At 47.0% G+C, this 12,893-nt stretch overlaps 1 protein-coding gene across 1 annotated transcript; it reads left to right on the plus strand.

The window, feature by feature from the left end:
* Positions 1-3,102: 3,102 nt before the first annotated feature.
* LOC119572551 lies at positions 3,103-5,269 on the plus strand. The gene is made up of 3 exons (XM_037919654.1): positions 3,103-3,269; positions 4,215-4,328; positions 5,098-5,269. Exons 1-3 carry the CDS (start codon positions 3,103-3,105, stop codon positions 5,267-5,269), a joined length of 453 nt encoding a protein of 150 aa, XP_037775582.1.
* The last annotated feature ends 7,624 nt before the right edge of the window (positions 5,270-12,893 follow it).

The following is a 12,893-nucleotide window of genomic DNA, read 5'->3' on the forward strand; positions in this document are numbered from 1 at the left end:
TTTATATAAGAAAATATTATTATACATATACGCACATACATATGTGTGTATACATATATGTACTACATTTATGTATGTGTGTGCGGACATCTATGAAAATAGATTCACATACATATATACATGGTGATTCTCATTAATTTTTTTATACTTATTACCATTTACGTATTATCAGCTTGATTATATTAATTATCATTAATATTAGCAACATCAAAATTGTCACTTCTCTTGTAATTATCTCTATTACATACATTATTTTTAAGGAAAATAAATATGACATCTAAGTAAAGTCAATATCCCTTATAATTCAAACTAGCCAGTGTCTCAATAACCGATATTTTCCAATTTGGCTGAGCCAAAAACCCAAGGAGTCCTCATCCCTGGCCAGTCAAGAGCCAAGATACAAAAGATAGGAAAGGGGCTATACGACCTTAAGTAAAAGTTATGCAATATTCCCTTGATCACATCATCACTTATATAACTTTTATAATTATTGCTTTTGTTATGGCCCCTATTATTCACAACATTCTTATTTTATTATTGTTCTTATTATCACTATTCCTGTTATAAATTTATTGCCGTTATTACTGTTTGTTATATTGCTAATGCTTTTGTTATTGTTATTATTGTTATTGTTATTACCATTATCATTCTTATCATAGTTGTTACTACTGCTTTTATTCTTATCACTACTGTTATTACCATTGCTATGATTAGTAACATTATCATTATTGATAGTATCATTAATATTCTTACCATTATCATTGTAATCATTATCATTATAATGATTATGGTTGTTATTAGTGGTATTATTATTATTATTATCATTATCATTATTATTGTTACGCCGGCCGCCTCGTCTCTCTGCCACCAACACAAAGCAGGCTAGGCAGACGGCGTGTTATCCACAGGGTCGTGAACACTGAACAGCTCCAAGAGGCACCGAGCACCACAGCGTCCCAGAACACCACGAGGGGAAACGCCACGTGGAGAGGCAGGGCACGAAATAAACACAAAATGACAGTCTTCCCTTTATTTACACAAGTTATTTACCCGTACCCTTTTCTATAGGCACAATACAGGAGGGAAACCCAGCATGTCACACTGCACGATACAGCTTATAACAGGGCAACACAAAGTTTATCAGGTCACAAGGGCACACACGAGGTCTTCACAGGAGCAGCACCCAACTCCGTCTCCCTTGGCTTGTTCCTCCGCTCCTCTGCTCACAGCCAGTTGCATCATGTTTGCCCAGGTCATCCTTTTCATGTTAACACATGCCCAGGTCATCCTTTTCATGTTAACACATGTTTCGCACAGAGACAAAGACCCACTGGCGTAGCACTATCCCCCCCTATGAAGCAGACAACCCGTCTGCTCTGACATACCTAAACATGAAACAAAATACAGAAAATTTAAATAAAATTAGTCCTCAGGAACAAACAAAATTCTTTCAAACAAAAGTAATTGTAATTGTAAATCAGTTCTCAGAAACACAAAAATCTTTCATCCAGCGCGGCTTTCTTCGCTCTCGCTAGGGGTCACTCTGGAGGAGGTGTGGGTGGCGGTAGATTGGCAGTGGCACCCAGAGGGGTATCTCCTGCCCCAAGACCTGGCTCATGGTCACCATTGACGTCTGTTGCATCGCCCTCACCGTCCAAATGCTCGTCCTCATCTCGGTCAGCGTCTGCCACGTCCTCATCGCCGCTACTGGGGCTAACGTCATCTTCTTTTTCACCATGGCCCCAGGAGTAGCTTCCTGGCCCGTGGTAACGCCACAGCCGGTCCACATGGACAACAGACGGTCGTTTTCGCCCTCTGCGAATTCGATAGGTGACATCAGAAAGGGCCGCTACCACTGTGTATGGCCCTTCCCAGGGGCTCTGTAGCTTCGGCGAGAGCCCTCGCTTCCGACGCGGGGTTTTGTAAGCCACACTCTGTCACCTATGTTGTACCTCACTTCCCTCATGCGCCGGTCATAGGTCTCCTTCATGGCATGGCCGGCTACCTTGAGCTTGCCACGCACTCGTCGGTGCACCTCCGCCAGGTTAGCGGCGCTCCGGTGCGCCAAGTCCTCGAGGAAGTCAGGCAACCGGATCCACACCAACCAACTCCTTGCTCCCCGACGACTCTTCTGGATGCTCCACTTCCTCACAAGTGCCCAGCTTTGCACCAGCGGCCCCTTCTGGGGCCCTTTTCGGGGGGAAAAACCGAAAAAAAGGCCCCAAAAATTAATTCGGTTTCACGGGCCCCACCGAAAGGTTCTTCCAGGAGCGGCACCCCCCCGTCCCCTTTGGGGGCTTTTTCCTCCCTTTTTCCCAGGCCCCGGATATGTTTGGCCCGGGTCCCCCCCCCCATGACCCCTTTGGACGGTCCTTTTTCGTTTTCAATTTTTGACAAAAAGGGGGCCCCCCCCGGGGTAGGCCTTTCCCCACCCCTTCGGCGAGACCCCCTCCCCGCCCTTTTTAACCAAACCTGCCCCAAAAATTTAAAAAAATTGCCCTCAGGCCCTTCCTTTCCCCTTTAAAGTAACCCGAAATTTAAAACTTCCTAAAAAAAACTCTTTCATCCGCCGGTTTTTTTCGCTCCGGTGGGGTGCCTGGGGGAAATTTGGGGGGGGGCAAGGATAAACCCAAAACCCCTTTGCCCCCAACCCTTTTCCTATGCCCCCACTTTACGTCCCTTTTGGGGCCCACCCCCCTTTCCCCCCCGGGGAAAAAAAGGGCTCCCTCCCCTGGCCCCGGTCCCCCCAACCGCCCCCTTTCAGCCCGCTCTGGGGAAAGGGCCCCCCAAAACCCTTTTCCCCACCTTTTGGCCCCATTAGACTTTTTCCGGGGGAAAGGTCGCCGTCGGTCCCCAACCTCGGAAGGAAGGGGCCCCCATGAAACCCCCCGGCCCCAAGGTCGACCACGCCTTATCTGGTAATAGTCGGGGCCCAGAAAGCGTGTTTCGCCCCAGATCGGCCACATACCCGGGCAGCCGCTGAAAACCTTTGCTGCCCACCCCCCCCCAATTTAGCTCCCCCTCCCCCTTTGGGACCCACCCCTTTTGGGCCTTTGTGAAAACCACCCACTTTTCCCTTGGGGGGGTTGCCCCTAAAGGGGCATGGTTCCCAACGATTCACCGCATAGGGGGTTCCCAGTTCCCCAAAAGTGGCCCGGCCAGGGGCTGGGTTTTTCCCCATTCTCCCCCGGGAGCCCTCCACCATTTCCCTTGGTGTTCGAGGGGCCAACTTCCCAGCCCGGGGCCCCGGGGAAACCAAAACCCGTCTGGTTTCGCCCCCCCCCCCTCCGCCCCGTTTTCGCCTGTGTCCCTTTCCTTAGCCGGGAAAAAGCCTAAAAAAAGGTTTAACCTTTCCCCCTTCCCACATCTTTCCACCCCCCCCCTAAGGGGAAGCCCCCTTTTGCCCGGGGGGGGGGTTTGGGGTTCCCAATATCTGGGGGACCGGGCCCAGGGGCTCCCCATACTGGGGGGGTTCACCAGTGAGGGATGAGAAAAATTTGTTTCCGGGTTGGCCCCCAAAGGCCCGGGAAGGGGTGGGGCCCCCCCCCCCTGGTTCATTCCATTTTTGGCCCCAGGGAGAACCCCCCCCACGTGTTTTTTTTTTTGGGCCGTGCGGGGCATCCCTATTACCGGGAACAGGAGCCGGGGGGTTTTAAAGGTGCTGAAACGCTGGCCCTGCACTAGCAACACCCCTTTTTTTGGTCCTTTATTCGGTTTAGATGGGGGTTTGGGTCAAGGCCCGGTCAAAGGTTAAATTGGCTGGGTCAAAATTTTTGGGAATAGGCCCCCGGGGCCCCACTATTTTCCATTTTCCCCCCCGGGTTTAGGCCCAAAAATTTTTCCCCCCGGGGGACTCCATTTTTTTGGGGGGTAAAAGGTTCGTAATTTCCTCTTTTTACCCCCCTTTTGGGGCGGTTGGGAATTTTAACCCCCTTTTAAAGCTTTTTTCCCCCTTTTTGGAAATTTTCCCTTGGGGCAAGAAGGGGAATCGTAATGGCCCCGGGGGCCCCCAAAACCCAGGAAAAAGGGGAAAAGTCCCCCCCAAATCCACTAAAGGGAAATTTTACCTGGTAATAAAAAAACTTTTCCCATATATTTAAGTACCTGTAGTGAAGCCCTTGGGGTTTTAAATCAATCATGGATCTTAAATTTTTTTGATTTCATGGGAAAATTTGTTAAATATTTAAACGTGATCCCCCAAATCCCCCCAAAAGCGAAGGGGCCTGTATTGAGGTTTGGGTCCCCAACAGAGTAAACCGCCCTGCGTGCGATATCCCACATTCCTGGGGCTCAGTTTCAGTTTCTCCTCCCCAAAACCCTCAATCAGTGTAAGGGAATTTTTTTTTCCCAAACCCGGGTGAGGTATTCTGAGGAAAAACTGTTAGGGGAAAAAAGGGAATTTTTTAAAGTGGGGGGCAGTAAAATTTTTTTAAGAAAAAGTTGATGGTTTGGAACGTCCGACACCACTTTTCTTCTAATTTTTTAACACTTTAGTCCTTCCAAAAATTTTTTTAAATTTTACTTTGGTACCACCCTAATTTTAAGCCATAGTGCCCAACCCTATGGGGTTTCTTCCCTCCCCAAGGTTAGGGCATGGACCCAAAACTCCCCCCCTTTTTAAAGAAAATGGAAAACCAGAGTAGTGAAAAGGGGGTGGTAAAAATCAGTCTAAAGGAGTTTAACAACTGTCCGGGTTCCAATATGTTTGTTCCCACTGCAAAAAAGGCTCATGAAGTTTTTTAAAAGAAATGAAAAAGGTACAAATTTGAAAAAAGTTTTGGGGTAATGGGAAAGGGAAAAAATTATTTTTTCCAGGGGCAAACGAGGGCCCCTTTTCTATTTCCCGCCCGGTTTGGGTCCTTTGGCTTGGGTTTCTGGGCCCCCCCTCCTTCCCCCCAACCCTTTTCCCTAAAAATGCTTCTTACAAAAACCCCCTCGGCCACTTTTTTTTAACCCTCATTGGAAATTGCTGACATTTTGCCTCGGGTGAGTTTTTTTTCCCCCAAAAAAACCCGGGTAGGAGGGGAGGGGTCTTTGAGGAGACTCCTCCTCCCAAAGTAAGGTTTTTGGGAAACCAAACCCATTTTAAGGCTCCAGAGGCCTCAACGGTGACGCTCCAGCTCCCACCACCCCCACGGGGGCCTCTGCTGCTGGGCAAAATCCCTTTGAAGAAAAAGGCTCAGGAACCCCTTTGCCCGGCAAAGGAATCCTGACCCGTGCAAAAAACTCCGTTCCCAAAACCCCCATCCACAGGGGCCTCCCCCTGTAGACAGAATGCCCCTGAAGAAAAGGCTCGGGCCCCGCTTTTTTGGCCCAGGCAAAAAAATTTCCTGAACCTGCCCAAAGGGAAAAACCTGGGGAAAACTGGGCCCCAGAAAACAACCTTTAAAAAAGGTATTTCCCGGACCATGGAAAGGGACAGCCTAAGGTGTGAGGAAAACCCTTGACCAAAAGGGGCCCAAAACACCTTATGAAAAATAAATAAAAACGGGATACCCAAAACCCAAAGGGAATGTCAGGGAATTCATAAAAAATTTGGGAAAAACTGCAATACCCGATAGCTTCATAAAACCCAGTTTTTTTAAAATGCAACAAAAATTTTGACCGGGGAAAAATCCCCCCATTTCCCTGAGAGGTTTCCAAATTCAGCCCATTTTTGGGCCCTTTGAAAATGGACCTCATGGAGGAGTACGAAAGGGTACGTCAAATTTTCCCCTTTCCACCCATCCACCTGCAGAAAACACTGCAGGTGAAGGCTGTGAGAATAGGTTGACCGCCTTACACGGTTGCTTTCCATCTACCTTCCTCCACTAATCTCAACATGGGTTTTTTTGGAAATGACTTGGGCCCGGTTTTTCCACATCCATTTCTACTCTTGGTGGGAAAATTTTTTTTTTAATGGGCGGATCCCCCCTCTGGGGAAAACTTTTTGCAACCCCCCGAGGAAGGGCCTTGGGGTTCCCCTTTTCTTAAGAGGGATGAGTTTTTTTCTGAACCGTGACCTCCCACCATTTCCCCGTTTTAAACTGGGACATTTTCCAAAATAGACCCCATCAATAGGCTTCCCCATTCACAGTTGAAAATTCACTTGGCAGGTCATGGAAGACTTACATGGGAAAGGGAAATTTTTTTCCTATTTTTTTGGAGGAAATTTTAAAGGTATTTCCCTTTAAAGGATGCAGAGATGGCGACTTGAACAGGGGAGCTGGATTTTTTTTAGGGTCAACTGCAGTATTTCAAGGATCCTGTTAAGATTTTTCCCGTGTGGGTTTTAAGATTCTTTTAATCACTTCACATCCCCGAATTCTTTTTGCAGCGAAGCATCCATTCCCCAAGTGCGGCGTACCGTCGCCCCCCAGTACCATTGGGGGGGCTTTATAATGCCAACAATCTGTCATAGGGGAAGGGAAAATGCATTAAGGCAGTTTTAAACTTCCCCCCGCAAATTTTAACCTTGTCATTTAAAAAAGGGCCCGGCCAAGGCCAGGCGCTTTCAAAGGAGGCCCAGAAAGGGCTCTGGAAGGGCAGTAAAATCTCCCCCATTAACCTGGGACCCCCTTAGGGATTGGGGGTGGGAAAAAAGGGGGGCGTAAGATTTTCTGGGGAAAAAGCCAAACCTATCCCCAACCTGCTCTGAAGATAAAGGCATAATCATCACAGAAAAAAAAAGAAATTCAATGACTAGCTAAAACCATGGGAAATCTCCCCCCTGGGCATCTTCACCCGCTCGTTTTTCCAATCTTCGTCTGAAAAAGGAACAAAAACCCCGTGTCGTTTTTTTTTTAGGACTGCAAACAAAAACTTCCATACAATTTGCCCCTTTTTTTTCGAAGGAGATGGACTCTGCTTTCAGCTTTTTGCCCTAAGAACCCGCCCCGGAAATGACGAAAATTTTTATACAAAAAATTTCCCTTCCGAGAGCTCCCAAAGTTCCTTTTTGGACCTATTCATAGGATTTAAAAAGGGGGGGACAGTGCCATCCACAGGAAAAAGGCTATAATCATTCCTTTTTTCCTAAACCTGGCAAAGATGCTTCCGGGACCAGGGAAAATTTCAGACCAATTTTTCCCACCACTGCATCTGCAAACTGATGGAGAAAAAGGAAACTTCCCGTTTCCCTGGCCCGCTAGAAAAAAAAAAATTTACCCCCTATCAATATTGGGTTTAGAAAATTGGATCGACCACAGATGCACTTGTTAGGTGGGAAAATGCTATACAGAATTTCCCCGCCCAGCGACGTCCCCTTTTGGCAGTCTTCTTTTACCTTGAAAAAGGGTTAGATACAACCTTGGGAAACTGGCATACTCATGAAACGGGATGACTTGTTTTAAAATAGATTAATACCTTCATAAAAAATTCCTTGCTAAAAGGAAATTTAGATTCGGGGGGGAAACATTTCTAAAACCCGGAAACCAGCTGGAAGGGGCCCCAAAGGGGTGTCTTTTTGTGTGAAACCCCGTTTGCCATGCATAAAATTTACATTGTAAAAGTTTTTTCCAATTCTGTCTCATGTAATCTGTTAAAAGTGGATGACTTTTCACTGGACTTTCCGGGAGGAAGCTTACGGGTGTTTCAAAAACAGGGGTTTTGTACAGTGGGCAACCCTATCCCTGGGTTCAAATTTTTTCCAAGCAAGACCATGGCTATACATTTCCACAAAAGAGGAAAAATTTCCCCCTTCCCTTATTTTGGAGCAAACCCCCCTCAAATTTTTTCCCCAAGAGGGGAAAATACTTGGGGCAATTTTTTTAAATCAAAATTAATGGGTGGGCCCCACATCAAAAAGGTTAAAAATGAAGGGGTACAAAAACCTTAGTTTTTGCGGGGTTTTTTTCCTTTTTCTTTGGGGTGCAGACCGCCAAAAACCCTTTTACGGCTTTACCCAGCGCTTATTCGATAAGCTTGGGTTTTTGGCTGTGAGGTTTTTAAATTTTTCGCAACTCCCACGTTTTTCGGATGTTGGCTCCCGTTTTATAAAAAACTCTCAAATCTTTAATGGGGGTTTTAGGTCTTCAACCTGGGGGAATCCTGTATTCCCGAGAGTGGAAGAACCCCTCTTTTATTCCCCCCGGGACTACATGAACCTGATTTCTAAAACAACTACAAAGGTTTTCCGGATCCCCCTACTCCAGATTGGTTTTTAACCCCCCTTTGGGGGGCCGATCCTATGGTAGGAGAAGAGGGAAACTTGGGAAAATCTTTAAATTTTAGTCTCAAATAAAAATTCTGGCTGTTGGGAAATTTCCCCAAATTTCCCCCCCTTTGGGCCCAATCAGTCCCCGGGTGGATTTGGTCGGGAATTTGGGAAAGGGGGGGAATCGAAGCCGAAGTCAAAAGAATTTTCCCTTTAGCAAAATTTCTAAGTACAAGGGTCAAGGCAATAATACCAAAGGGTTTGAAAACTGAAAAGGTGGGCTTTGCAGCAGTGAGCAAAAAGGAAGACTGCATCTTTGGGAGTCCCTTTTTCTTAGCAAACCTCGACTTTTCTGCAGAGTTACATGCCCTCCTTGCAGCAGTTAAGATGACAGAATTTTTTACGAAACCCTTCTTTGTGATTATTGTGACTCTCCCTAGTTCTTTGCAAACAATCAAAAAGTTTTAAATTTTCCCTCCAGTATAAGGGGGTTCAAGGGGTTGGGTTTTCACTGGTTTTCAAAAACCCCCAAAAGATAACTCTGTGTTTTTGGGGCCAAAACCCTGTTGGTTTTCATTGGGAAAGAACGAGGGTGATCAGAATGCCAAAGGGAGCTGCTGCTCAGGCCCCTTTTGATGCTCTTTTTTTCCCCCCTCCCCCACCCCACCTGAAAACCCGCATAAGAGTTGTCTTGCAATAAATGGAAAAGGAAAAATGGAAGGGTACCTTTCCCGGAAAAAAACTGGGGGAGATTTTGAATGACCCTTTGGGAGTTGGGGCAGCATTCCCCCCCCAACCGAAAAGTGGAAGTTTTCATTAACAAGAAATAGAATCGGGCACACAAGACTGACTCATGGCCATGATGGCTAAAAATAAGCACTTTGTGAGATGACCAAGAGCCTTAACGATCGAATGTAGTGAAAGATGTGCAACATTCTCAGACCAAAGACGTATGTATTTGTCTCCCCCATATACACTGAAAAGTATTGGGGGAGATTGTGACAAAAGAGGGTCTTATTATTTCCTTAGGGAGACTATATTTTCAATAAATTTTAAATTTTATGCATAATGTTTATGCAATAATTTATACTTAGAGTCATAATTTATGCTTTGATTTACCATAATTTATTAATATTTATATTCAATCTATGACTGTTTTAAAGTTTTAAACATTTAATATTCCTTAAAAAGGTATTCGCCGCTAATGACCTTAGGCTGTTGGCCACGCGGCAATAATTTATAATCCAATGCCAATCCACGCGGCCCCTTAAGCGTGTTACACTGCAGGGCCTTCTCTTCCTGGCTCCAGCCCTGGGCAGATGCCAGCATTTCAAATTGGGACATATGCCTCCCAGGCCACCTTCCCGTCGTACTCGCTGGCTTACGCCTCAAGAATGTCTGGAGGCCGAGGGGCTGCGGGGTGGAAAACGCGTGCCTGAACTAACACGCCCGGGGGGAGGAAGGGGGTGAGGGAGGCAACGAGGCGGGTTGACCGGGTCCGAGTTTGCCGCCACCTATACCCAAGGGAGCGGTTCCGATGGGTCCCCAGCCTTCTGCAGCGACCACTGGCTCCGACACGACGCTGCGAGGCCGGGGTTCCTGCCAGGACCCAGGCAGACCCCAGTAAATCTGACACTCTGGCATCTGTTGCCAGAACCTCGTCTGCCTTCTCTGCTTGCAACGTTACTACCTCATGACGCCGCCTTTTCCCCCTTCACTCCTCCCTCAGGCCCTGAACCTCGCCCTTCAGAGTCTGCACCTCCTCCATCAGTTCACTCTTCACGCTGTTGCAGGCCTTGTCGGTGTACTGCTGAGTTTCCATCTTCACAGATGCAAGATTGCTCTGTAGCACCTCAACAAGTTGGCAGAACTGTTCCTCTGCCTTCCTTGCCTGCATCTCGACGAGATGGTGCGCCTGCTCTTCTGCCCTCTGTGCCTGCTCTTCTGCCCTTTGTGCCATTTCCTCCCTCATACCTGCCATCATGTCATTAATAGGTCCAGTCTGGCTCGGCTTTCACCTCACTCGTGCCTGCCTCAGTCATAGCCTCCTCTCCTCATGGCTGCGCCATCATCTTTGGACGACATGATAAATCGTTGCGTCTCACTGATCAAATATCAACAAATCCCCTTCTTAACACAACCATTGTTACGCACGACCGCCTCGCTCTCTGCACCAACAAAGGCAGGCTAGGCAGACGGCGTGCTAGCACAGGGTCATGAACACTAGAACAGCTCCACGACGCACGCCGAGCCCAGCGTGTCCCATAACACAGGAGGGGAAACGCCACCTTGAAAGGCAGGGCACGAAATAAACACAAAATGACATTCTTTCCTTTATTTACACAAGTTATTTACCCGTACCTTTTCTATAGGCACAATACAGGGGAAACCAGCATGTCACACTGCACGCTACGCTTATAACAGGGCAGACCAAAGTTTATCAGGTCACAAGGGCACACACGATGTCTTCACAGGAGCAGCACCCAACTCCGCATCCCTGGCTTGGTTCCTCCGCTCCCCCGCCTACAGCCACTGTGTCATGGTTTTGCCCATGTCCCTTCATGTTAGACACATGCCCAAGTCCATCCCCCTTTTTTTTTTTCATGTTAACACATGCTTCGCACAGAGACAAAGACCCACTGGCGTAGCAATATATATAGTTTGTCCATTTAAGAAGAGCTGGGGAAGATCACGTTGGAAGAGGTCATGGATTTTATATAAATCATACGCGACTTTATATAAATTTTGACTATAGCATTAGGATATCCCGCCATATCATAGTGCACAGGGATGTCCGATATAACCTGGGGTTGCGTAAATCGAAGTTATTCATTCGATCGGCAACTTTCGAGTAGGTGTGACCCGCAGTTACGTCCGTTAATTATTGTAGGACTAGGGTTTAAGCTAGAAACAGTAAATAGCATTGCTAATTTATCTCACTTTCGTAATATTGAACATTAACTTCGTGTTTGTGATTCATTCTCTCTGTGAGCTCACTCTCACTTTCACTCTCATTCATGCTCGCTGTCGAACACACACACACACACACACACTTACTCACTCACCCACGCAGAACAAAAGACACTGAAACCTTTTCATTGATAGAGTTTGTTGCTGGCGTAGTTGCAGGTGTAAAGATCTATGATGTGTCTCTTTTGCCCACGATTTTGTCAGTCGTGACTTGTGACTCATATATGATGTACAGTTCCTTATTTTACATAATATCTTCTCTGTGTGACGACATTTGGTTCAAGTTAATCCTTGTGGATTACTGTTGTCTTTCCCTTTATCTACTCTCAAATCTATCATAGACGGTTGGTAGTTCAAGCCAGGTCCAGGCAGACTGCTGTTGATGTCTCACTCTCCTGTTTTCTTCTTTACCTTTGTGAAAGTAAAACACACACACACAAAATAATAATAAAAATAATAAAAATTATAATAAGAATAATAAAAAAGTAAATCAAACATCAAAAAATGCAAATATATAAATAACCATCTAGTGGCACTTAACACCCCCTCTTCTCTGTTGCCTTTCCTTTATCTTGGCCCTTACGTGTATGATCTGGACGATAATCGACACGGCACGGTAGGAGGACTCTGCTGGAGAAATGGTCACCTTAGGATGCTGTGGGAAGGATGTCACCGGAAGATCACCAGAAGCATGCGGACCAGGATGTTTGTCAGACAGGTAATTAAGCCGACCCCCTTATATAAGGATGGTCCGTCTGCCGGGACGCCGTAGATCCAGCAAAGACCGTACTCGCCAGGGCAGGTACCAATTCGCCTCCAGGGTGCTGTGGAAAGCGCGCTGCCTGCCTGGACGCCTGCAGATCCAGTCAACTCCAGAACTCGTTTAGCGCAGGTATCTGCTGCCCTAAGAGCCAAAGAGGACCCCCCCGCCTGGACCCCCATAAAACCCAACGAAGATTAAAGGATTGAGGACGACATGCCCCGGAAAAGGGCCCTTTGGGGAATCGCGAGATTGGGGTGAGTACGCCGCCGAGTTTACCGGAAAAAGGACTACGGGGGAAGTCTAGCCCAATTCAAAATAAAGGGGGACCTGGCGAGACCATCGTCGATGCAGATGGATTATACCAAAGGACCAGGAAGAAAAGGATGACAGGGAAAAACACAATGCACAAAAGAACAGAAATAGCAAAACAGGGCCAGCCAACCTGGGGCACCTTTGAGACCAAACTAGGCACCCCAAGGGGGAGGCGTGAGTTTAAATGGCCCACATATGAAGGGTATTAACAACGAACCCGGGGACCCACCTCGCCACTATTGTGCCCAGGATACCCAAATTTATTAGTTTTTTCCCGCACTTGACATGACCCGGTTACCGCCCTGTCCCCCAGGCTGGTTGGCCCGGGCACGGACCCTGTGCCCACACTTTTCCCTAAAAAATCGCTCGTTTTCCCTTTTTAAAGGGAACATGAAGTCATGGTCATAACAACTATTACCCCCGTAGCCCTTGTATAAGGGCTCTGAATTTTACCCAAAGGGGTGTTTTTATGGTTGTATGTGGTGTGTGTGTGTTGTGTGTGTGTTGTGGTGTGGCATATAAAAGCACAATTTTTGGGAAGCCCTTGATGTTTGCCCCGTGACACCAAGTCCAATTTAGAAACATTTTATCTGACTACATCTGACCTCTCAGTTCATGTCCAGGGTCGATGGGATAAGGTCAGTCCAGCCTTGCCCTAATGGCTGACTGGCTGGAAGTGCGACCTGTGCTCAGGCATCCTAAAATCGTCTTGTG

This window comes from Penaeus monodon, chromosome 4, assembly GCF_015228065.2.
Source record: "Penaeus monodon isolate SGIC_2016 chromosome 4, NSTDA_Pmon_1, whole genome shotgun sequence".
Taxonomy (NCBI): Eukaryota; Metazoa; Arthropoda; class Malacostraca; order Decapoda; family Penaeidae; genus Penaeus; species Penaeus monodon.

What these genes read in the sequence shown, in the direction of transcription:
- LOC119572551 (XM_037919654.1), top strand. Translation starts at nt 3,103, where the DNA reads ATGGTTCCCAACGATTCACCGCATAGGGGGTTCCCAGTTCCCCAAAAG. An exon ending in GGGAAACCAAAACCCGTCTG is followed by an intron (nt 3,270 to 4,214) that starts GTTTCGCCCCCC and finishes TCCCCCCAAAAG; the next exon opens with CGAAGGGGCCTGTATTGAGG. An exon ending in CCCCAAAACCCTCAATCAGT is followed by an intron (nt 4,329 to 5,097) that starts GTAAGGGAATTT and finishes TTAAGGCTCCAG; the next exon opens with AGGCCTCAACGGTGACGCTC.